The sequence below is a fragment of the Ursus arctos genome, unplaced genomic scaffold (assembly GCF_023065955.2).
Source record: "Ursus arctos isolate Adak ecotype North America unplaced genomic scaffold, UrsArc2.0 scaffold_26, whole genome shotgun sequence".
In the NCBI taxonomy this organism is placed as follows: Eukaryota; Metazoa; Chordata; class Mammalia; order Carnivora; family Ursidae; genus Ursus; species Ursus arctos.
The window spans coordinates 41005668-41028514 of record NW_026622941.1 but is presented as its reverse complement, the minus strand read 5'-3'; the positions used below and the strand labels follow the sequence as shown (position 1 = coordinate 41028514).

The following is a 22847-nucleotide window of genomic DNA, read 5'->3' as shown; positions in this document are numbered from 1 at the left end:
CTTCTAAGGAAACTTAGAAAACATCCACATCGAACCAAAATAACTTAAGTATACAAATAAGCCAAGTGAACTTAAACATCTCTGTGAAGGGCTCTATTAACAGAAAGAGAGCTGAAAGACTCCAGAATTGTTTTTCCAGCACCATTTGGAGAAGACACCATTATTCTACAAGAATATAGACAAATAATAAAAAAGGATGCATCAAGCTTGAAGGATTAATCCTTTAGGGCCTTGTTTCTCAAATTTTTTGGTCTCAAGACTCTTTACGCTCTTAAAAATTATTGAGGACCACAAAGAATTCTTATTTATGTAGGCTTTTAATCTACCAACACATTTAAAATTAAAACAGAAATTTTAAAAATATTTAACAGTTCATTCTGAAGTAATATAAACCTATTAACACACTAATATAAATAACAATATGTTTTCATTTATAAAACTAAACTTCCCTCCCCCCAAATTAGTAAGAGAATGACATTTTACATTTCTGCAAATCACCTTAATGTTGAAAATGGCTGAATTCTCTTACCTGCTTTTACATTAACTATGTTGCCATATGTTGTTTTGGCTGAGGTATATGAAGAAAGTCTGACCTCACACATATATGAAGTTGAAAAAGGGAGGACTGTTTTTAATAGTGTTTTCAGATAATTGTGGATATTCTTCTTTGATACCACTTTAAAACTTAAACAGGCTGTAGTTTCTTAAAGGTTGTTTGCAACATACAATCTTAATGTTATGTATTTTTTAAAAAGACTCTATTTATTTGAGAGAGAGGGAGGGGGAGAGAACACGCCTAAGCAAGCACAAGCGGGAGTGGGGGGTGGAGGAGCAGAAGGAGAGGGAGAAGCAGACTCCCCATGGCGCAGAGAGCCCGACAAAGGACTGGATCCCAGGACCCCGGGATCATAACTTGAGCTGAAGGCAGACGCTTAACTGACTGAGCCACCCAGGCGCCCCTCAACGTTATATATTCTGTTAACATTAAAATCCACTGGTCTGGGGCGCCTGGGTGGCTCAGTCGGTTAAGCCTCTGCCTTCAGCTGAGGTCATGATCCTGGGGTCCTGGGACTGAGCTCCACATCAGGCTCCCTGCTCAGCGGAAGGTCCGCTTCTCCCTCTCTCTCTGCCCCTCCTCCCTGCTTGTGTTTTCTCTCTCTCGAATAAATAAATCTTAAAAAAATAAAATAAAATCCATTGGTCTACCTTGCACTCTGAATGAATCTTATACTAAAGTATGACTTTGTAACACAATTTTGTAATGAAAAAGTCTGTAGCTCCTGGGAAACTATAAAGCTCACAATGGTGAATACAAGTTTTCCAAAATTCTAATTTTTGCTTGAAAGTTCAAGTCTATCACTGGCAACAAATACCATCCATTGTTTTCCTTGAAGTGGGTCAGGTGCATGGATCAGACAATTTGATATTTATAAAATATCAGTTCTGCAATATGCATGCCTATCAATTTAAATTCTCTAATATGTAGTACTATTTTCCAGTTCAGCAAAAAGATTTCCTATACATCCACAATAAATCTACTGAATTGAAGATGGTTTGTCTCTTGAAACTATTAGTCTGTTTTAAGTTAGCTCAGAGATAAATTATTTTTCATTTTTCTTATGCAGAAACAAAATCAGTCTGGAAAAAATCGAAATAATCACGCACCACATAAAGTGAAATCTACTTCAAGTTTTGAAAAATATATACCTATTAAAACAACATTAAATGTACTTTATATAGAAGAAAATAAAACTGAAATAATCTTGACAGGATGTTTAAATCAAATCTACCTGCCTTCCATACATTTCAACGTTTGCAGTTCTTTTTGCTTGGTTCTTTTTCACAAAATATTCCTAATTAGCTCAACATTTTGGCTGGATCCTGCCTTACCTGTTGAGCAATATGAGAAATAGGAGCTCCCTGAACCGCTGAACCAGGCTGCGGCGCTGCCTCTGAAGTGTTACTCTTGTGGGAATCTTCCATAATCAACTAGAAGAGAAAAAAGGTCAGTTAGAAAATGATTTCTAACTTCATTTTCAAGAAATCCCAAGATAGCTCTTTCCTTAACATGTGTACTTTTCCAGAGGAACAAGGTGAAGTTTTTCTATACTACGTGCTAGCTCAATTTATCCAGACTCAGTATGTTCTGATGTTCTGTTCTGTGTAGAAATCTAATTATAAGATCTCAAGAAATGGCAAATAAAGAGCACTACAGAATATGTATAATATATTGCATGGCTGTATAAAAATTGGCAACATGGCTGCCTCTGTGGAAGAGAATTGGTAGCTATGGAATAGAGATAGTAAAGACTTTTCCGTGCATATTCTTTCACATTTTAAAAAGTTTGATCCACATGAACATATTAAAATTTAATAAATGGCACATCTATACATAAATTATTGTGACGAAGTTTCCAAATGTTATCCCACTTAAGAAGTATGACAGTCTTCCCATCCATGGATGCAAGCATTCTTCTACAGTCTCGGGAACAGTTTCTAATTGCACAGATAGTTCTACATGGAGAATTCATTAAGTGAATGCTGAAGTAAGTCAGCACAACTGTACCTAAGGAGGTTCTAGAGATCTAGGCAGTCCCGGCAGGATATGCAGGCTGGCAAAAACGAGGATAAACGGCTTATGAGCGATGGAATATGTCAAATGGGAGGACAACCACTTAGACTGCTAGAAGAATTGGGCAGAATTTAAAGTTTTTAATGATTACATACAAAAACATAAAAAGAAAAGAGAGGGGGCTGGCCAGCAAACATGAAAAGATGTTCAATATCACTAATCATTAGGGAAATGCAAATCACAGCTACAATGAGATATCATCTCAACACCCATTAGAATGGCTACAATTTTAAAAAACCAGAAAATAAGTGTTGGTGAGGATGTGGAGAAATTGGAACGTATGTGCACTATGGTTGGGGATGCAAAAAAGGTGTAAACACTATGGGAAACACTATGGTAGTTACTCAAAAAATTAAAGATAGAATTACTGTATAATCCAGAAATCCCAAATCTAGGTATATATCCAAAGGAATTGAAGCAGGGTCTTAAAGATATATTTGTACACCCATGTGCATAGCAACATTATTTACAATTGTCAAAAGGTGGGATCAATTGAAGTGTGCACAGAGATGAATGGATAAACAAAATATGGTATATTCAAAGGCTACATAATAGTCCATCCAGTGAACATACATTTTTTTTAACCAAACAATACTATGATTAATATCTTTGGTACATAAACACAATTAAAATAATTTCCAAAGAATATATTCCAGAAATGAGAACTACTTGATCAAGAAGTATGAGTAGCTCAAGTTTTCTGAAAGAATTAGAGCCCATCAGAAGCACAGGAGAAAGTAGTGCTAGGTGAGAAATGACGCACTGTTTACAGTTCCTTAATTCTCTATTAGCTGTCTTGGCCCTGTTCGTACTACTTATCCACCATTTATCACCAAATCACCAATGTTTCTCTTATTAGCCTGTCTCTTTTTTAAAAATATTTTTAAAGCTTTTATTTATTTATTTAGAGACAGTGACAGAGAGAATGTGTGCATGAGCGGGTGGAGGGGCAGAGAGAGAGGGAGAGAGCATCTCTGACTGCAGAGCCCGACGTGGGGCGTGATGTGGGGCTGGATCCCAGACCCTGAGATCATGACCTGAGTCGAAATTAAGAGTCAGATGCTTAACTGACTGAGCCACCTGGGCGCCCCAGTATATAATTTCTTTTTTTATTTTATTTATTTATGAGAGAGAGAGACAGAGAGAGCGCGCACACACGCACAAATGGGGGAGCGGGAGAGGGAGAAGCAGGCTCCCTGCTGAGCAAGGAGCCTGATGTGGGTCTCGATCCTAGGACCCTCGGATCATGACCTGAGCCGAAGGGAGACGTTTAACCGACTGAGCCACCCAGGCATTCCTAATATTTCTTAATATAAATTTCATTTCTAGCATGTGGATACAAGTATCGTGACTTAACTATGATTATTTTAAAACTTTTAATTTTGCCAAATTCATCCAATGCTTCCTATCTTGTTTCTTCAACTGCTTTTAAGCTTACATATACTCCCTTCGTTAGGAAGAGCACAGTGATTTTTAATCTTCACTAATACAAGTATAATCTCACAGACTAAACACTAAGACAGCACCAAACCTGGCAATTACATATTTTCTACATACTGTCTGTATTAAAAATGCCTTTTTTAAAAAAAGATTTTAAGTAATCTCTGTACCCAGTGTGGGGCTCAAATTTACAACTCCAAAATCAAGAGGCACACACTCTACTGACTGAGACGGCTAGGCAGCCGAAAATGCCGTTTTAACACCCCATTTCAGAAGACGTAAGTTGGAATGTAGAAAAGAAAAAAATACATAGTGCTAAAGCACTGCAAGAACCTATAAAAGATTTTTCAAAACCTTATTAAATTACTGGAAATGATACTTCTCTGTTTCACTGTGACTCACTGATTTTTCCTCTATAACAGTATTATTAAGAAGCCCTATATCTAATGGAAACTAACACAATCAACAAAACAACACTACAGTCAGCAAATAAGATTCTGGACAATTATTACAACCACATTTCCTATGGAAAATAAGATAGCCTATTTTCTCTAATTTTTTAAAAAGAAATCAACTAATCAGCTTTTGTTTTCCAAAATGAAAACAGCTTTATAGTTACATCTCACTGTAAACAATACTATATATTTTTTAACGTCAGAGTATAATCTTCATTTGCTCACTCTTTTCAGCTATTACTCTTAAAATTGAGATTAACAATCTGTTAAAAACTGGCTCAACACAGAATAAACTGTATGTGTACAAAAGCATTTTCTATGAAAATAACGTATCTCCCAGCTAGCAGAAGGAAGCTTAACATTAGACAACAGTAAGTAGGGCAGAATCACAGGGGGCAGTGAAACACAGCTTCAAAAGTGCCATCAATGGGAACGAATTTGGGAGGCTGAGAAACTGCAGCAGCCTGTGATCTCGCTGACATATAAGAAAAAATGTAAGTAAAAGGCATGGTACTTCTAAGAAAACTTGCAAAGAAAGGAATATTATATGCTAGGCACCAAACGAAGAGCTTTTTTATGTATCATTTCCTGGATTCCCTATTTTAGAGATGTGTAGATTGAGCCTCAAGGAAATTGTCATTTACTACGGAACTCACAGTAAGATGTGAATACAAGACCTGAAGCCAGAACTATTTTAACTCAAAATCCATGGTTTGTTTTTTGTTTTGTTTTGTTTTAATTCCACACTGCCCCTCTTCCTCTAACATTGCTAACTTGTCCATCTGGCAAACTCCTACTCTTTTCTAGTTTCATCCCAAACCTTAAGTTCCCAACTGCCCCAGGTTCTTTCTTCCTTCCTACTTTGACCGTGCCCTGCATATATTTCTAATGAGGTCACTGAACACTGAACTGTGTTTACTGGCATGTCTGTTTCCCCCAGTCTTTTTTTTTGCCGGGGGGCAGGCGGGTGGTGTTTCTCCCAGTCTTAAGGTGCCTAAGGACAGGGCCTGTATCATATGAATGTATGGTCTGTGCCCAACAGAGACCCCCATGCATGCCGTAAACAATAAACATCAACAAATACAGTTAGTATTCTCATTTGACGAATGAAGGTCTCGGTTTCCTCACCTATAGAGAATATTGACCTATGATAAGCTTGAGGGCATGGAGTCTCCCACTCGACATTTCCACAACTGAACTCATGATCTCCCCTCAAAATTGTGCCTATTCGTCATGCTGAATTTCTTTCAGATCTTCCTATGTGCCTACCTTGCTTTCTCTCACCTTCGGACTTTCACATATGCCACTCCCTCTGCCAGAAACACTACTCCCCTCTTCTCTTCATGTGGCCTATTCCTTTCAGTTATTTGTTCTCCCAAGCAGTCTTTCATGACTCCCTCAGACTGGCCGAGAAGCTCTGGCTGTATCCCCACAGCACATGCTACCCCCTCTTCTCATGGCACTCATCCCAGTACTGCAACGGCCTGTTTCTGTCTTGCCACCAGAATGCAAGCTCTAGGGAGTCAAAGGCCATATCCTGTTCCCAATATAGCACTAATACCTTGCACATTAATGGTGAATAAATCAACGTGTTTAGTAGGGTTTGTCTAGCTAGCTACAGACAGAAATAATGGTTAAAGAAATACGTTCAGGGGCGCCTGGGTGGCACAGCGGTTAAGCGTCTGCCTTCGGCTCAGGGCGTGATCCCGGCGTTATGGGATCGAGCCCCACATCAGGCTCCTCCGCTATGAGCCTGCTTCTTCCTCTCCCACTCCCCCTGCTTGTGTTCCCTCTCTCGCTGGCTGTCTCTATCTCTGTCAAATAAATAAATAAAATCTTAAAAAAAAAAAAAGAAATACATTTAGACAATTACTTCAACTCGGCTTGAGAATCAAGACAACACAGGCACAAAAAAAATCCTACTTTAGAGATGGAAATTCATTGTAATTAAGTAGGATAGGTGAAGAAAAAGCATTTTTAGACGGGACTACCACCTACTGGTGATAGAGTGGTACTGTACAGATGCAGCACAGACCAAACATAACCTTAAGGGATAACAGAACTAACACGGTCAGTGTTAGGACAACTGTCCTGATTCTAGTTGGGACACCGAGGAACACGCATATTATAAAATATACAGGAAAAACAGCATTTTAATAAAACTGCTTATCTCTGTTGGTAACAAAATCCTTGAGATAAAATGCATTTTGCAAACACAAACAAACACAGCATACTATCACAAACCAGGCCAGTTTGACAAAGAGGGTTGCCAAATCTGTGCTGAAAAGCCTCAGAAGGGTACTCCCAATGAATACTACAGGTATCCCCCGCTTCTTGAAAACTCGTGTTACATCACTTCACTTTTACGAAAAACCTACACTAGTACCTGATTTCACTAACCGAAAGAAATCAAGAGGATTTTCGCTTTCAGGAAAAAAAGAAAAAAGTGAAAATAGCATTCTGCGTTTGTTTCAGAGCCAGCCATCACAGAGGCAGCCCGGACCACAGCAGCAAGAGCGGCCTGGCAAGCTCCCTCCCCCAGAACTACACTTAGCATCTCAGCACCAAGTCTCCACAGCTTTGAACTGCGTCTGTGAGCATCGGGGCTTTATCTCAATTTATTTTGTTAGTAAGATGTGTCCTAAGGAATCAGAAAAGCCTGAGAGATTATTTTGGGGGTCTGAGAACACTGAAAACATTTTCCATTTAAATTAATGGTAACTGCTTCTTCGCTTTAGGCCATTTCTCTTAAGGAAAGGCTTCACAGAATGCCCTGATAGCTGAGGAAACCCGTATCAGCCCACAGCTCCTCAAAAGCTAACAAAATCAACATTATTTAACATCTACAATGATTTTAAAGCAGATTAAGCTGCACGCTCCAACGTGTAGCTGATGCTGGGAACTACCATGCTTAGTTTCATGATACGAGAGAAAACCAAAGAGTTTCCTCGGCTTGATCCTCTGTCCAGACATAAACAGAGCTTCTATTATCCCACACTCTCCTTCCTCGCCCATCAGCTACACCTTTCCATTACTGTTGCGTGCCTCTGTGTCACTACTGTCTACCTCCCCACTGGACTGCAAGCTCCCTGCGGGTAAGAGCTGTTTCTGCCCTCCACCGCCAGCCGGGGCCTCGCACGCCCGGTGTGCTCTGTGGGCTCCCTGGCGGACATAACCGGTCTCGGGCAGCTGGGCGGAAAACGCGCGGAGGCCAAGGCCACTCCGCCCTCCCCGCCCCGCCCTCCCCGCCAATCTCGAGACCTTCGACGGAGGGCGCTCGCCTTGGGCCGCAGAGGGGCCGCTTCAGAGGCGAAAGCCACCCCCGGCGGGAGGTCTCCGGTTTTATTTTGGTTGGGGGGGGTGGGAGGCAGGGGAGACCGACAACTGAGGGGGAACAGCCGGGCCAGGCGCGAGAACCGGAAGGGCGCTCGGCCCGGGGACAGCAGGCAGCCCCTCCCCCTTCCGCCGCGCGCCCTCCGCGCCCCTCCCCCACCGTGGCCGCCGCGCGCGACCCCCCCACCCGGCGCGAGACTCGACTTGGCGTCCTCGCCGGCGCCGAGTCCCCGCGCCCTCCCTCTGCCCGGGGACACAGGAACACGTCCCACCCCCGCCCCCTGCTTACCTGTGGCTGCCGCCTCGCCGCTGTCCGGGGCGGGAACTTCCACTCCCCCCTCCCAGGTGGATCCGAATTCTCTACCCACTTCCCCACCCCCTCACGCGGCGGGGGCCGTGCCTCTGTCTTAGGGGTCAGGCGGAGCGGGGAGAATCAGTGTCACTTAACAGCCAACTGTCCTAGGCTACCGTTTCCTCGGCAGTCAGGGCCGCCACTGGCGGCATGATCTACACCAGGCCGGGGGCGGGGGAGGAGAGGGGGGCAAAACTGAGTAAGTGAGCGTGGGGGGTGAGGTTAAGGCGGTCCCTCCGTGCGGGCCGCCGTCCTGCGTCACCACGTTGCTCACGTGACGTGCCGCCATCTTGTGCCGGGTTTCGTCGGACCGCCAGGTGTGTCTCCCGAGGTGGTCACTCCGGCGAGGGTCGGTCGTGAAGGTTACCTGTGGTCACTTTTCGCCTCGGGAGCTCTGCCCGCGCTCCTCCCACGCGTCTGTGTTCGGAGGCCCTGGCTGGCGTGGTGGTGCCAGGAGGCCGCTCGGTGTGAGGCGCTTTTCGTCGGCTAGTGGCGTCGCTCTCAGCTCAGCTCCTGCTTGCTCTGGTTTGGGTGATCAGACCCAGAATTGTCCCTGGCTTCGACGCCCGCCTCACCTGTCCGGACCTCGTAGAGAGAAGTGACAAGCGTGGAGGCTTGCCCTCATCGTCTCCTAGTTTAGTCAGCCTGTTTGTAAGCCCATGAAATTGCGTTGAGTTGCAGTCTTTAGCCCATGAAAGGATTTTTCCCAAAGGCTGATTTCCCACACACACACGGTGCCGGAACGGAGTTTTGAGCTCCACCGAGGGTGTCACTCCGAAACAAGTTGACCTCAGCTGTTACAGTGGAGCGTGGTAAAATAAGAGGTTATACGCCGTCATTTTAATACATTGCAAAAACTTGTAAAGATACCTTTCTGGAAAAGGGATTATGCATTATTCTGAATTTTTTTTCTGTATCCATTTCTTTGCAAAATATTTTATGGCTTTATAATGGTAACAAATAAAAAATGATAAACCTTTAGTGTGCTCTTGTCAAAATAAGTTCCAGGATTTTTCTGGAGTTTTACTAGTTTGAGGTCTCCAATGTAGAAAACTGATTTTGTGGCTGGAGCCCTTCCGGGTTTTGACCTTTAAGGCCTGGGTGGCTCAGTTGATTAAGCCTCTGCGTTGGGCGGAGGTCTCGGTCCCAGCGCCCTGGGGTGGAGTCCTGCTGCGTCGGGCTCCCTGCTACGCCCTCTCCTCCCCGCTGGTGCTCTCTCGCTGTGTCTGTCACAACCTCTGTCTCTCTAAAATAAATAAATAAAATCTTGACGTTTAAGGTCAGATAATGTGATTTAAAGCTCAAGAGTTAACTCTGCCAGGCTCCAAAAAGCTCACTAACGCTTAGCTAATGCCATTCATTCAGGAAACATCGTTGACTATTAAAACCTACAACAGGTGACTGCCTTTATTTTCGATTTTTGATTAGGCAAATTACACAAACCTCTCTAAGCTTTTCTTGTTATCAAAATTGGGAAGAGTATAATACTCAAGCCGTGTTCCAGAATCATTTAAAGAATCAAAATGTCATATACCATAGGAAAGCAAAGTGTCCTATAAAGGTAAGGAGTGAGGAAGAGGTTCTCAGACATCGGCCTTTCCTGATTAACAAAACCCAGTATCAATCATTCTGGCATCCAGAATATTAATGTCTGGAAGGCTGGCTCTAAGTTTACTCTGTGTGTGTGTGTGTGTGTGTGTGTGTGTGTTTGGTTGTTTCTTCCTTGGAACTCAGAATGCTTAACAAGTATTGATCAGTAAAAGAGGGGTGGGGGATTGAAAAATGTTATCATTAAAAGAAACTAAATTTTACTGAAACCTTCAAACTGCACCTACTGCTTCCTCTTCAGTTCCTCTTCACCTTTAAAGCATCTTAAGCTTAAATCAGATACCACGCTGAGCAACACGGCCCCTCACAAATATTTCTGCCCTACCTGTTTCTCATGGAAGTGTCACCTGCCGTACCTACCACTCTTTCTGAACCTTGAGGAATAACTGTAGGAGAAAAAAAGAAGTCTTGGTTATGACACAGTTCTGTCTGAATAGTAAGAGTTTATTTATTTATTTTTTTAAAGATTTTATTTATTTGACAGAGATAGAGACAGCCAGCGAGAGAGGGAACACAAGCAGGGGGAGTGGGAGAGGAAGAAGCAGGAGCCTGATGTGGGGCTCGATCCCAGAACGCCGGGATCACGCCCTGAGCCAAAGGCAGGCGCTTAACCGCTGTGCCACCCAGGTGCCCCGCGAATAGTAAGAGTTTATAAACCAGATGGACGGGTCTTTGACTTCAGAAGTGAGGAAATAAAGTGAAATAATATAACCTAACTTTCAAAAGCCAAAGGTAATTGTTTAAAATAAACTGGTCAAACCAGTGGTGGTACCTCTTTGGCTCACCTGGTGCGCTGTTTTCTAGTTGAGAGGGAGAGACAGTGTGAGGAAATGGGTTTAATAATACTACCTATCCCATAAAGTTTTGTGGATTGAACGAGTTTAATAGATGTAAAGTTAGAGCCACTCCTGGCACACAGTAAGCACTAAATGTTGGATATTAATATGGAAAATACTGCAGTGTGACCACTGGAAGCTTAGCTAAAAACCATTAAGTGGCCACATACCCCGGGAAGCCTCACGGTTTAACAAAAGGACTGAGCTGGAGTGGAGGACTTGAGAGCCATGAAACAGTGGAACAGTCCACCTCTCAAAAGGCAGAAATTATTTCAAGCTAATAGATGCAGACTTTATGGTCTAAATAGGCTTCATTGTTTTTGTTTCTTTTTGTTTGTTTTGTTCTTTTTCAATACTCCAGGTGAAACACAGGACAACCTAACCAAAGACAGTTACTAAATTCCCGCGTGGGCTGTATGAAACACAACCGTACTATTTCAGATAACTCAGCTCTGAAACGGCTTGCTGTTTCATGTTAACTGTGCTTGAATTGAACATATAAAACTCTCGTCTGTGGGCCCTGGGAGTAGTGGACAACTATCCCTCTTACTCTTATGGAACCTTCTCACAGTCAAACCAATCTTACCAACAGTGGGCCCCTGACCCAAGCTGGCCACCAGTCTTCCCTACGGACATTAATCTTTGACCAAAAATTGGTCTTTCTCTAGGTAAATGGACCTAAAGCTTAGGAGCTTTGTAATGAGCCTCTTCCATCTGTGAACAATGCAGATGAGCTGAGAAAGCAAACCAGTGGCTTTCTAGCCTGTAGTTTTGGAACCTGAGATGCAGCTGCCTGCCACAGCCCTTAGGTTCCACAAGCCATCCTTTGTCCTTGAAATGAATAGCACTTTTCTATTTAAGCTAGCTTACTTGGGTTGATGTTATTTCTAGAGTCCTGCCTATTACACCTGGATACAGGAGAAATAATTTCCTTGTGACTACCTCCCCTTCTCTGTACCCCATCACCTTAGTCCCAGCTGTCATTACTTCTTGCATTGTATATTGTGGTAGCCTCCTAGCTGGTGCCACTAGGAAAACCCTATAATGAGTAAGTGTTGGTTCTGTTGTGTGGTTGGATTGTATAAGCAAACAAATTATTTACCTTCAAGATTACTATTAAAGAGTTGTAGCAAGACAGCTTGGAACTAAAATTCAGCTTACTGGAGGAACCTTCTTTATGTTGGTCAGAGCAGCCTGCAGGTGTCATGTACCTTTATAAGCCCCCAGGTAGTGACACTGAGTGGTGCTCTGATGGCAGGAGAGTCAAATCCTTACACCAAAACCATAAATCTATTCACGTGAAAACAAATTACTGGCCCTTCTAGGATGGAAGAAGCCCAGTGTTGTCAACTATCAGTGGCCACTTAGTCTCCTTAAGAAATAGTGTCACGTTGGGAGTTCAGTATTGGTTTGTGTCAGTGTTTCATGGAAGATTCGGAGATAGCAATAGCTAAAAAAGCCTTGGTAAATGGAAGTCCATACTGCTAGGCCCTAACATAGTCTCCATCTCAGCCACCATGGCTACTCCATACATGTACTCATTGTGCCAATTCTGAGATGCTCAGCGGCTGCTGACACCAACCAGTCAAGTCATTTTGTTTATATGGATGTTCAATGTCTCTCCCATGGTGAATGCCTAATAGTGGGCATGGACCTGTGAAGCAAAGATCTTCAGACTTTGTTCTCCCTACCCTATATCTATCCATATACCTCTACTCCGGACCTTGTTATATCCAGTTTTCCAGGCTTTTTCCTTTCAAGACACTGACCAACTGGTTAGGCTGTTTGCCACTGCCCAGGAGTCCGTTGATATTCTCACTTTGAGCTGCTTGTTGCACAGAATGGGTGGTCATTTTAATATCTGCCTGTTGGGAAGATTTCCCTTGAAACAGAATGGCCAGAACCCACTCAGAGACCCAAACCATAGCCCACGCATATACCAAAGTTGGGCTTTTTCCACCTACTTCAGCAGGACGTTTCCCCCATGCTCCATTACGGCCATGGGTATGAGCCGAGTGAAGAACACTGGTGCAACTGTAGTGTGCAACATGGGTTTCTGGGGCCCTGCTCATGCAGATTGCGCTGATCCTGCTTAGGCTTGATCCCAGGTGTAACATTTCCATCTTATGATGGATTGGTACTGGGCCCATCTGACTTTATGACAGTGTGTCTGACGCAACCCAGCCAGTGATGGAAAGTTCCAGATGCATGGTCACTGGGTGTGGCCTGGTCAAGTTTTCCATCTCCATTGTGGCCCAGTGGCATACGAGAAGCTGCTTTTCAAAAGGCATATAATTCTCTGCTACAACTCACAGGTTCTTCCTCCAGAATTTTAACAGCTTGCATTGAGATTCTTCCACTGGCTCTTGCCATAAACTTCACGCTGGGTTTTTTTTTTTTCCCCCACAACTATCACCTCCACCACCATGGGTCTGCCGTATCATATGACTCCAAACCTTACTTAAAGCTGTCACCTGGTTTATTGTGCAGTGCAGTATTACCAGGGATGGAATGTGTTGTCTTCACAACCTGAAAAGGCCTACTAAGGACTTTGTTTCCTTCTTGGAGAAAAAGGATGTAAGATGCGTTAACTTGTCATTGCTTAAGTAAGCTATGCCTAACGTGGGGCTTGAACTTACGACCCAGAGATCAAGAGTCGCATGCTCTAACTTACTGAGCCGGCCAGATGCCTCAGTAATTTGTTTTTTTATGTCAGGAGATACGTCAGCAAAGCTGCTTGCTAGACCTCTGACACTTCCGAGTTCATTTCCCATCCTCTGGATTGCACGCAGCTTACCAGACCTTCAATGTACTAGTTCTTGCTCCTTCTGTCTCATCAGAGTGATGTAACACGGCTCTGGGACAAAACTATCAATGTATATTCTTAACCCTTCAGTGTGAATGTGAAATACTTCTGATTCTCTTTTTTAAAAACTTTTAAAAAATCGAGATCTAATTGACATACAAAGTTATATATTTCAGATGTACAACATGCTTTGATATATGTATGTATTACAAAATGATCCCCCTAGTAAGTGGCAATAGTTAACATCCATCACTGTGCATAGTTACAGATTTTTTTATCTAGTGATGAGAACGGACTGGAATAGAAAAGGACGCATTTGTCAAGGCAATGGCTGCATACCACGTACCTGAGACCATATTAATCTGATCTAGCGAAGATACCAGATCAGGTGCAACAGCTACAACTGAGCTACTAGTTGGTTAAGCTGACACTGGTATCCTGCCATCCTCGAGGACCCACGAGTTTCTGTAGAACTAGACTGGTGTGTTAAATAGAGCTTAAACAGGGACCATTACCTCTGAATCCTGACATCCTTACGGGTGGCACTAATTTCCCCATTCCCCCCCAAGATGAATATTATTATCGTTATTGATTCATTATTTGGCTGGGTTGGGAGCAGTGTCAGAGGTTTCTCCATTTATGGGCTTTCAGTTCTATTCCACTGACTGATATAGTCTATCATTACGCCGGTACCATAGCTTTGTAGTAGGTTTTGAAATATGGAAGTGTGACTTTGTTCTTTTTCAAGATTGTTTTGACTTTTCTGAATTCCTTGCATTTCCATATGCATTTTAGGATCAGTTTATCCACTTCTGCAAAATAGGCATCTGGGATTTCGAGAAAGATTGTATTGAATCTGTAGGTCAATGTGGAGAGTATTGCCATCCTAACAATATTAAATTTTCCAATCCATGAACATGGAGATGACTTTCCATTTGAAAGATTTTATTTTACTTGAGAGAGAGAGAGATTGAGAGAATGAGTGGGAGGAGGGGCAGAGCAGGGAGCCTGATGCGGGACTCCCTGGGATCATGACCTGAGCTGAAGGCAGACGCCTAGCTCGCTGAGCCACCCAGGAGCCCTGACTTTCCATTTTAAATCTTCTTTCTTTCAATGATTTTGTAGTTTTCAGTATGTTAGTTGGCACTTTCATTAAATTTATGAAGTATTTTATTCCTTTTGATGCTATGTTAAATAGAATTGGGTTTAAATTTCATTTTTGGAATGTTCATTGCTAGAAAATAGAAATAAAATAGATACTTTTGTATTGATCTTGTATTCTGCAACCTTGTTGAACTCGTTTAACAGTTCGCGTGTAGGATTTTGTATATACAAGTCATTGCATCTGTGCCTAGAGGTAGCTTTAATTCTTCCTCTCCAATCTGGGGGCCATTTTCCCCTATGCCCTATGTGCTCTCAATAGAACCTCCAGCATAATGTTGAATAAAAGTGGTGAGAACAGCTTTCTTCCATTGTTCCCAACCTTAGAGAGAAAGCATTCAGTTTTTACTATAAAGTGTTGTGTAAGCGGTGAGTTATTCATTGATGATCTTTATCAGATTGAGGAGTCACCTTCATGCTTGAAGACTTTTGCTGGATATCGAACTCTGAGTTGACAGATTTTTCCCTCCTCCCAGCACTCTAAATATATTGTCCTGTGTTCAGAACAATTGTTCTGGCTTCCATTATTTCTAAAGAAAAAGTGGTTATCATTTGTGTCAGTTTTCTCCAATATGTAATGTGTTACTTTCACTTGGCTTCTTTGAAGACTTTTTGCTTTATTGGAGTTTAGCAGTTTGCCCATGATTATGCCTACATGTGGTTTTCTTTTCTTTTAATTTTTTTTATTTGTAAAGATTTTATTTATTTATTTGAGTGGGGGGAGCAGAGGGAGACGGACAAGCAGACTTCATGCTGAGCATGGAGCCCCATGTGGAACTCAATGTCATGACCCTGAGATCATGACCTGAGCCGAAATGAAGAGTTGGATGCTTCACCAAGTGGGCCAGCCAAGCGCCCCTACGTGTGGTTTTCTTTATACTGCTTGGAGTTTCTTGAGCCTCCTCAGTCTATACATTTATGGCTTTCCAAATTTGGGGAGCTTTTGCCAGGAATTCTTCAAGTATTTTTTATGTCCCATTCTCCCCCTCATCTTTGTGGAACTGCAATTGCAGATATGTTAGACCACTTGGTATTTTCCCACAGGACTCTGAGGCTTTATTTTTTTCCTCCAGCCTTTTTTTCCCTCTGTTCTTCAGATTAGATAATCCACTGATCTATCTTCAAGTTTGCTTATTCTTTATTATGCTATCTTTAGTCTGCTGTTCAGCTCATTAAGTCCTTGAATTTCCAACTCCGGAATTCCCATTCTTCTTCTTTTTTTTTAATAGTTTCTGTTTCTCTGCTAGATTCCTTATCTAGGAATTCCTTATCATCCATTTGTACATTTCCCTTTAAGTCTCAGTGTATTTGTAATAACTGATTTAAGGCTCTTGACTGCTAATTGCACACCTGAGTGATCTTACAGTTGCTATCTTTTCCCTGAGTAAAGATATTTTTCTGTTTCTTCACATTTCTAGTAGTGTTATTACTAGAATGAATTATATTACTTTACAGAGTGATTTTTTTTTATTTCAGAAGGCAGTTAATTTGAGAGGACTTAATTTCTGGTCTTTTTCCTCTGTCGTAGACAATGGCTGAAATTTCTGCTCAACTCTTTCATTTTCCAGCTGCTTTTTTTGCCTCCACCAGGAACTCTGGGTTTTCCTCCATATAATTTAGTTTAGCCCCCAAAGATTTCGACACATTCTATATGCAGATTTGAGGACTTACACCTTCTGGGGCTCTCTCCCTTCATAGATTTCCCACCTAACTATCCTCTGACTCCCCTGCCAACATGGAACCCTGTCCTTTCATACCTTAAGCCAGTAGGCAGTGGTTATCACTCAAGCTGCTTGGAATTATGGTGATGTCCTCAGACCAAAAAAATCACAAACACACAAATGTCACCTATTGCATTTCATCTTTCAAAAGTAGTTACTCTCCAATTTCTGTCTTCTGTGGGTCATTTTCCAGTGCCTTCAAATAGGTAAAAAAAAAAAAAAAATATATATATATATATATAGATAGATAGATAGATATCTATCTATAGATAGATAGATAGATAGATAGATAGATAGATAGATAGAAAGATATTGTTCAAATCTAAAAAATTCTATCTCTGGGAGGATTAATCTGACCAGGTTATTCCACCATTATCACAAACTAGAGGCTTGTACTATTTTTGTTTATTATGTATTCAGCAATCTTATAAATGCCTATTTGTTTATACAGTTGTAGATTTGCTAGTATTTTCCACACAGACTAGCATACCCTTACCAGATGTTTCTGTTCCTTTGTATCCCATTCACACGGCTCATTTTTCTCCCTGACGCGCTGGCTGTAATCTCAATGCAGCGCTGAGTAGAAAGTGAGCATCCTCGTCGTCGTTTTGACTTTCGTGGGAGTGCTTCTCAAGTGCCGTTGTTTTCTTTTTTACTGTAGGCTTTTGATACATGTTCTATCAGTTCCAGAAGTCTTTCTTCCTTGCTTGTTGAATTTTATTAGTGTCAAGGTTTATCTTGTTTTTCCTGAATCTTTTGAGATGACCGTATGGTTTTCACCTTTAAGCTGTTGCTGAAATTCCTTATATAAATAGATTTTTCTAATACTGAACTATCCTTGTTCTGACCCTCTTTGAACCTCATCTGTTATTTCTTACACATTACTGGGTTTGCTTTGCTAGTGTGGAAGACTGTATTTTCCAGCGCAGTATCTCCACATATACCCACAAAGTCTCTCCCATCCCATATGCTCTTTCACAATCCGACTTTGCCTCTCTTTCATCAAGACATAGAGTCATCTCCCTCGAATCTGGGCTGAGCAGTAGAATGCAACCAAAGTGGTGTATGGCCTCCAAGAGTGGATGAGACGTTCACAGCCTAACATGCTCTTTCTCCTGAGGTTTCTTTTGAGAACCCGGCCGCATGTTCCAAGAAGCCCACGCTATTAGGAGAGGCTACACTGAAGTGCTTTGGTCAATCAATAGTCCCAGCTGAGCCTCGTCCTTGTTACCTAAGCCTGGGCTTCAGATGTGTGAGTAAAGACGCCTAGATGATTCCAGCCCCAGGCTGTTCAAATCACCCCCAGACAATGGAGTTTTTGCAGCCAAGGGCAGACATTTTGGAGTAGAGATGTCATTCCTGCTGTGCTTTGTCCAGTTCATGGTGCCCAGAATGTGTTTCTATGGCTTTGTTTTATGCCACTAAGTTGGGGTGGTGTATTACACAGCAACTAAAACAGCTAGGTTTTATTTATAATTTGCATCTTTCACAGGTGAGATTGCTTTATTTAAATAGAAACTGCCATAGTCGGATTCTGGTATCAAGAGGAGTTGGGTGGCTTTTTCTTGTATGTGTGAAACGGGATTCTCTTCCTTGTGGGTTTGGTAAAATTCAGATTCTCTTTCTTGAATGAATTTTCAAATTGCATATAGAAAATCATCCATTTCACTTACAATTCAAGCTTGCTGCAAAATTACAAGACACCAATAAACGTATTTTAGGTGAAAAAAATGTTCTCAGCTGCCTAAATAGGTTGGACAGTAGTAGTTCGAGGACCAGGGCTGGGGAACACGCACAAATGGATGCGCTCCCATCAAGTTTCTTGAAACCAAGACATGAAGAGCAAACGACATCACTTTAGTGAAGGCTGAAATCCAGTCCAATCACGGATTAGAAGAAAAATAAAATTTATGATCCATAGTTTAAAACTACCACATGCCGCCTGGGTAGGAGGAAAACGAAACTTTAATTGTTCCTGACAAAGCCTTCTTAGTTTTCAAAACGACCCACTTGTGTCCCTTGACTTGCCTTCCTGTCACAGCACTGATTTACTGAAACTTTGGATCTCTGTGTTTATTTTCCCTAGACCACTCGATCTATCTTTAGGTCTTACCATCCTAAGTTAAATTTACAATTTATCAGTTCCAATTGATCAATCCTGCCAATGTGTGAAGCATTAAACACAATCAGGCATCAATATTTATTAACACAAGACAAAGGAAACACATTCAATGAGTTAATAGAACACTGTCCAGCCAGATGTTAAATTTAAAAATGTATCTAATCTAATTTCAAATAAATAAAAAAACTTTATACATAATTACACGGTACTATAGTTTGAATTTGACACTGGTAAATATCTTGACAGAAAGTAAACAAAACATCATTTAGGACTAAAAAATTATTCTTAGATCTTTACACTCTCTCCCTGTGGACAAATAACATGGCCCGTCTACATACACCTAGACCAGAAATGTTGTATGAATGATAGAGAAAAGGCCTATTGTGTATTTGGAGTACTGCAGCTTCTTGCTCCAAACACTCTTGCTTTTACATCAAAGCAGACAACAAAAACAACACTAAGGCATAGGTCGTGTTGGAGTCTGAGGGTGAGGTGATAACTCCTCATTGCTTCAGTCTAAAAGATCGCTGGATATTCAAGGAAAGTAATTTATTTGGCCAAGATATTGAGCACCATGCCTGGGGCAGAGACCTTAACCAAAAAACCTAAGGCCTCAGGCCCTTTGCTGATTCAACAAAAGCATTAAGCAAGCACTGCCCAGGGACGACAGAAAGGAGACACACTTGTGTTACCAACAGACAGGCAATGGTCCCTAAAGAGCCTGAGGCAGCACGACTTCGTGAGGGAAGGACTTGATGGTGGCGGTGGTCTAGACCGGGCCCCCTTTCTGAGGCAGCAGGTTAAATAAAGGGTTCACACCGATGCCCCTTAGCGTGGGTTCACACCGATGCCCCTTAGCGTGCCGGTCATTCCCAGGGTCGCGCTGATGCAGGAGGTGACATTTGTGCAGCTCTAAGAATCCCTTGGGCTTAGGAATTTTCCTGAGGCAGCCCCTTCCTGATCCACCTCAATTACTTCTGCTGAGAGGCAGAAAGAGTTTCGAAAGCTGTTAGATGAATGGATTTCTCTTAACTGAAATGGGGGCTTGCTATTAATCTCGTCGTCTTTTTCACAGGCATAAAATAAAAACCCAGACAGAATGTGTTCCAGAGTTTTGGCTAGGCTGTTTCTATCGGTAATGGCCTTTTGGGTCTGTCCTAAGAGCCCATTCTACCACGAAGGTTCTACTTAATGTGGAAAGGGCAAGAGGGCTGTGTCATCAAGAGAAAGCTTTCTTATCCAAGTCTGTAACAGACTAGGCATTAAAACTACAGATGACCCCTCAAGCACCCCTAGGCTAACGACTGGACTCTCTTCCCCTTCCAGAGGATCCCTTACCACAGTTACTGAGAAGTTCCCAAAGACACAGCTCAGCTTTCTTTCTTCCACTAGTATATTTTGGCTTTGGGGAATATGCGAAAGATCAATAAAGCAGCCGCAAGGTAGAAAGCAAAAGCTAAGGATAAATCAGAGGCCTGAGGAACTACAAACCCAGATAATCAAACCCTAAGTAACTGGGAGTTGACCACACTCTGAGATTAATGGCGTATCTGGTTTAAAAGAATGAACACAGATCACCTCTGCCCAATGTTGTAGCCACTAGCCACATGCGGCTACTGAAAACTTGAAACGTGGGTAGTCCGAATTGAAATGTGCTTAATACACACTGGATTTCAAAGACTTAATATGAAAAAAAAGAAGAGAAAATATCTCAGTCACTTTTCATATTGATTTCACGTGGAAATTACAGTATTTTTTATATACTGGGTTAAATGAAAGATATTAAAGTCAATTTCACTGGTTTCTTTTTACTTTTTAAAATGTGGTTACTAGAAAATTTAAAATGACCGATGTGGCTCACATTATATTTCTAGCAGACACCCTAACTTGTGTAGTAAGAATTTTCAAAGTAACCCACAGGGTAAGACTCTGCCTATATTTTTTTTCTTAGAACTTGTGGATTATGAAAATTACTTTCCAAATAAGCAGGCTGTTTTTTCTGCAAACTGAACCATAGCTAGTCACTGGAATTTCTTGCCCCAATGTAAGTGCTTTTTTTTCCTGTACATCTTAGAACCTCTTCCATCATGTGTAAATTAATTTCATCCAAAATGTCAAAAAAGAGATCTGGAACTGGAAAATGTCTTGAGGTCTGGCCTCAGCGGAGAAAAAACTGGGAGGAAAAGAGGCTTGTGTAAAAGGGAGGCAAGAAAGTGGCTTGGAGCCACGGGACTGTAGGGCAGCCCCCGAGAGTGACGAAGGGTCTGGGCTTTGCAGTATAAACCTTATTTTCAGGGTAATTACAAGTCTTAAAAATTGTTTAAAAACATATTTAGTTTACATGATGTTACAGTGGGGTAAATAATATGTATTATTAAAATAGTCTAAATAAATATTTACACGATAGACCAGAGTGGGTCAAAGAGAACCATTCTGATTTAACAAGTTAACTCTGTTCACTTGGAGCTTTTTTTTTTAATTTTTAAAAATATTTCTGTAAGAAAAAAATAATAAAATTCAACTATATTCAAATACATGAAGTATCAGACCAAAGAAAGGAAACCGAGCCAGAGGCCAACTCAGTCCCACGCTCAGTCCACTTGGCCTGGGCACCACAGTTATTTCAAAAGAGTTTCTTGCATACATCAGACTTCCCCTATTTCAGCATAAGCCTAGCTATTTTGGCAACCCAAATCGGTCAGTTTCGAGATCTGTAGTTATGTCGCCTTTACGGTTTCCCGTGACTGCTGATCCCACTGCCTTCCCAGCCTGTCATTCTTGTTCCTAAAATCCCTGCCCTTATGAACTGGAAGAACAGAGGACACTCTTCAGTTTTCCGAAAAGAGAAGCTCTATGTGTAAACTGGAGACGCGGTTGACAATGGGCCTGGAAAAAGAGGAAATCCTAAATTCTTCTGCAGTCACTCTAAATCTGAAACACAGTTTCAACACTGGGGGCCAGCGTGGGTTATTGTGGTTCCTTAGGATAGGGCGGGATCTAATGAAGCTTAGCCTTTTCATAACCATTTGATTTTTAAACTGAGATTTTCAGCTTGTAGAAACAGGTTGAATTCTTAAAAGCTTAAGCTGATTCTGGGAATGCGAGCTTTAAAAACAAACATAGGCAGCTTTAGTTTATAAAATACATCAGCCAACAGAGACATAGTACAATGTGCAGCGAAACCTGCAAACAGTTTGCACTTTTTAGTTACCTATTCAATTACACTGCATTAAGAGAATATTGAAATTCTCGTAAAGTAGAAACGTTTCTACTTTAGTTGTCATGACTATACACGCCAATTCTTCAATTTTCTAGCTGAATTGTGTGTATTCTTATTTACACGTTTAAAACACTGGTCAAAATGTTTTACTCTCAAGAATTATATATATAAAGTAACTCTCATATTCAGTGGGTTATTTGATTTGCTTATGGGTCAGCGGAAAATAAGCTGAGTAGTTCCACGTTAACAAAACCTGCAGAATGTCCAGCTATGGGAAAACGGCAGAATACAGTACAGAGCGGGGAACTGGAGAACTCCGACTACCCCCTTCATGTGAATTCATTAAACTCCCTTACAAAATTCTAAAACAGCATTAGGGAAAAGTACAAGTATATACAACAGATGACAAAACTGCAACATGCATGTAATTGCTTTAGTAACGTGCTGCTCACGCTATGTCAAAGCTCATGACTAATGGACTGTTAACATTGTTTTCATTTGCTACCACGTGATTCCCCTTTCCTGTGCGTCCTGTGATCGCAGAATCCCACAGGATGAGATGAAGGATATAATGTAACCATCTCAGCTTCTTTCACACCATTTGAAAGCTCGCTCCTAGTCACCGGTCTTTGGTCCTTGTGGTTTCTCCGGACGGCCCCTGTGAGCCCCACAAGGCTGGTTACATGTTATAAGCCACATAGATGGGGTCTAACTGGTCCGCCAGGAAGCTGTCACGCAGGTGCATCCTCTGCTTCTCTCCTCTCGAGTTGATGGGGATGACACCCGGGTCCACCACCACCACCACGCCAACGATGAGGTAATGCTCTTCCAGGACCACGTTTGTCACTAAAGGAACCAGGTCTAGGGCTTCCTGTTCAGAGCCACACAGTTCCACAACCACCACAAGCAAGTTGGTCCACGTGAACACGGCACTGAAATTCCAATGACATTCAGTTAACACGTCATTACGTTCACCAGGTGTCTTTCATAGTATCTGCCCAAGACTTATTGCAATTTCTCTGACAACTGCCTTCCCTCTCGGACCCAACCAGAAGGCCAGCAGCCATGTCTGCAATGACCTTGCCCTGTGATCACAGCTCATTAGCTGAGCCATCCACAGTCTCTCGGGGGTGTGGCAAGGGGGTTGAGAGTCGTTGGCTG

The 22847-nt window shown here is 42.0% G+C and overlaps 2 protein-coding genes across 17 annotated transcripts in view; both read right to left on the bottom strand.

Annotated features, from left to right (window-relative positions):
- ATF1 (activating transcription factor 1) overlaps positions 1-8285 on the bottom strand; it is a 73219-nt gene extending 64934 nt beyond the window's left edge. For 3 of the 4 annotated variants that reach the window (XM_026501881.4, XM_026501883.4, XM_026501885.4), the window contains exons 1-2: positions 8150-8285; positions 1891-1989 (exon numbers count right to left, since the gene is read on the bottom strand). In XM_026501881.4, the coding sequence (XP_026357666.1) occupies positions 1891-1983 (93 nt within the window). In that variant the 5' untranslated portion in view covers positions 1984-1989; positions 8150-8285. Of the gene's footprint in view, positions 1-1890; positions 1990-8149 lie in introns of those variants that run through there. The other variant, XM_057318870.1, reaches the window with a different exon arrangement.
- A 10245-nt stretch (positions 8286-18530) lies between these two features.
- The window catches only part of DIP2B (disco interacting protein 2 homolog B), a 213597-nt gene continuing 209280 nt past the window's right edge, over positions 18531-22847 (bottom strand). For all 13 annotated transcript variants that reach the window (XM_026501889.4, XM_048216776.2, XM_026501888.4 and 10 more), the window contains one exon: positions 18531-22618. In XM_026501889.4, coding sequence (XP_026357674.1) covers positions 22366-22618 — 253 coding nt within the window. In that variant the 3' untranslated portion in view covers positions 18531-22365. The remainder of the gene's footprint in view (positions 22619-22847) is intronic.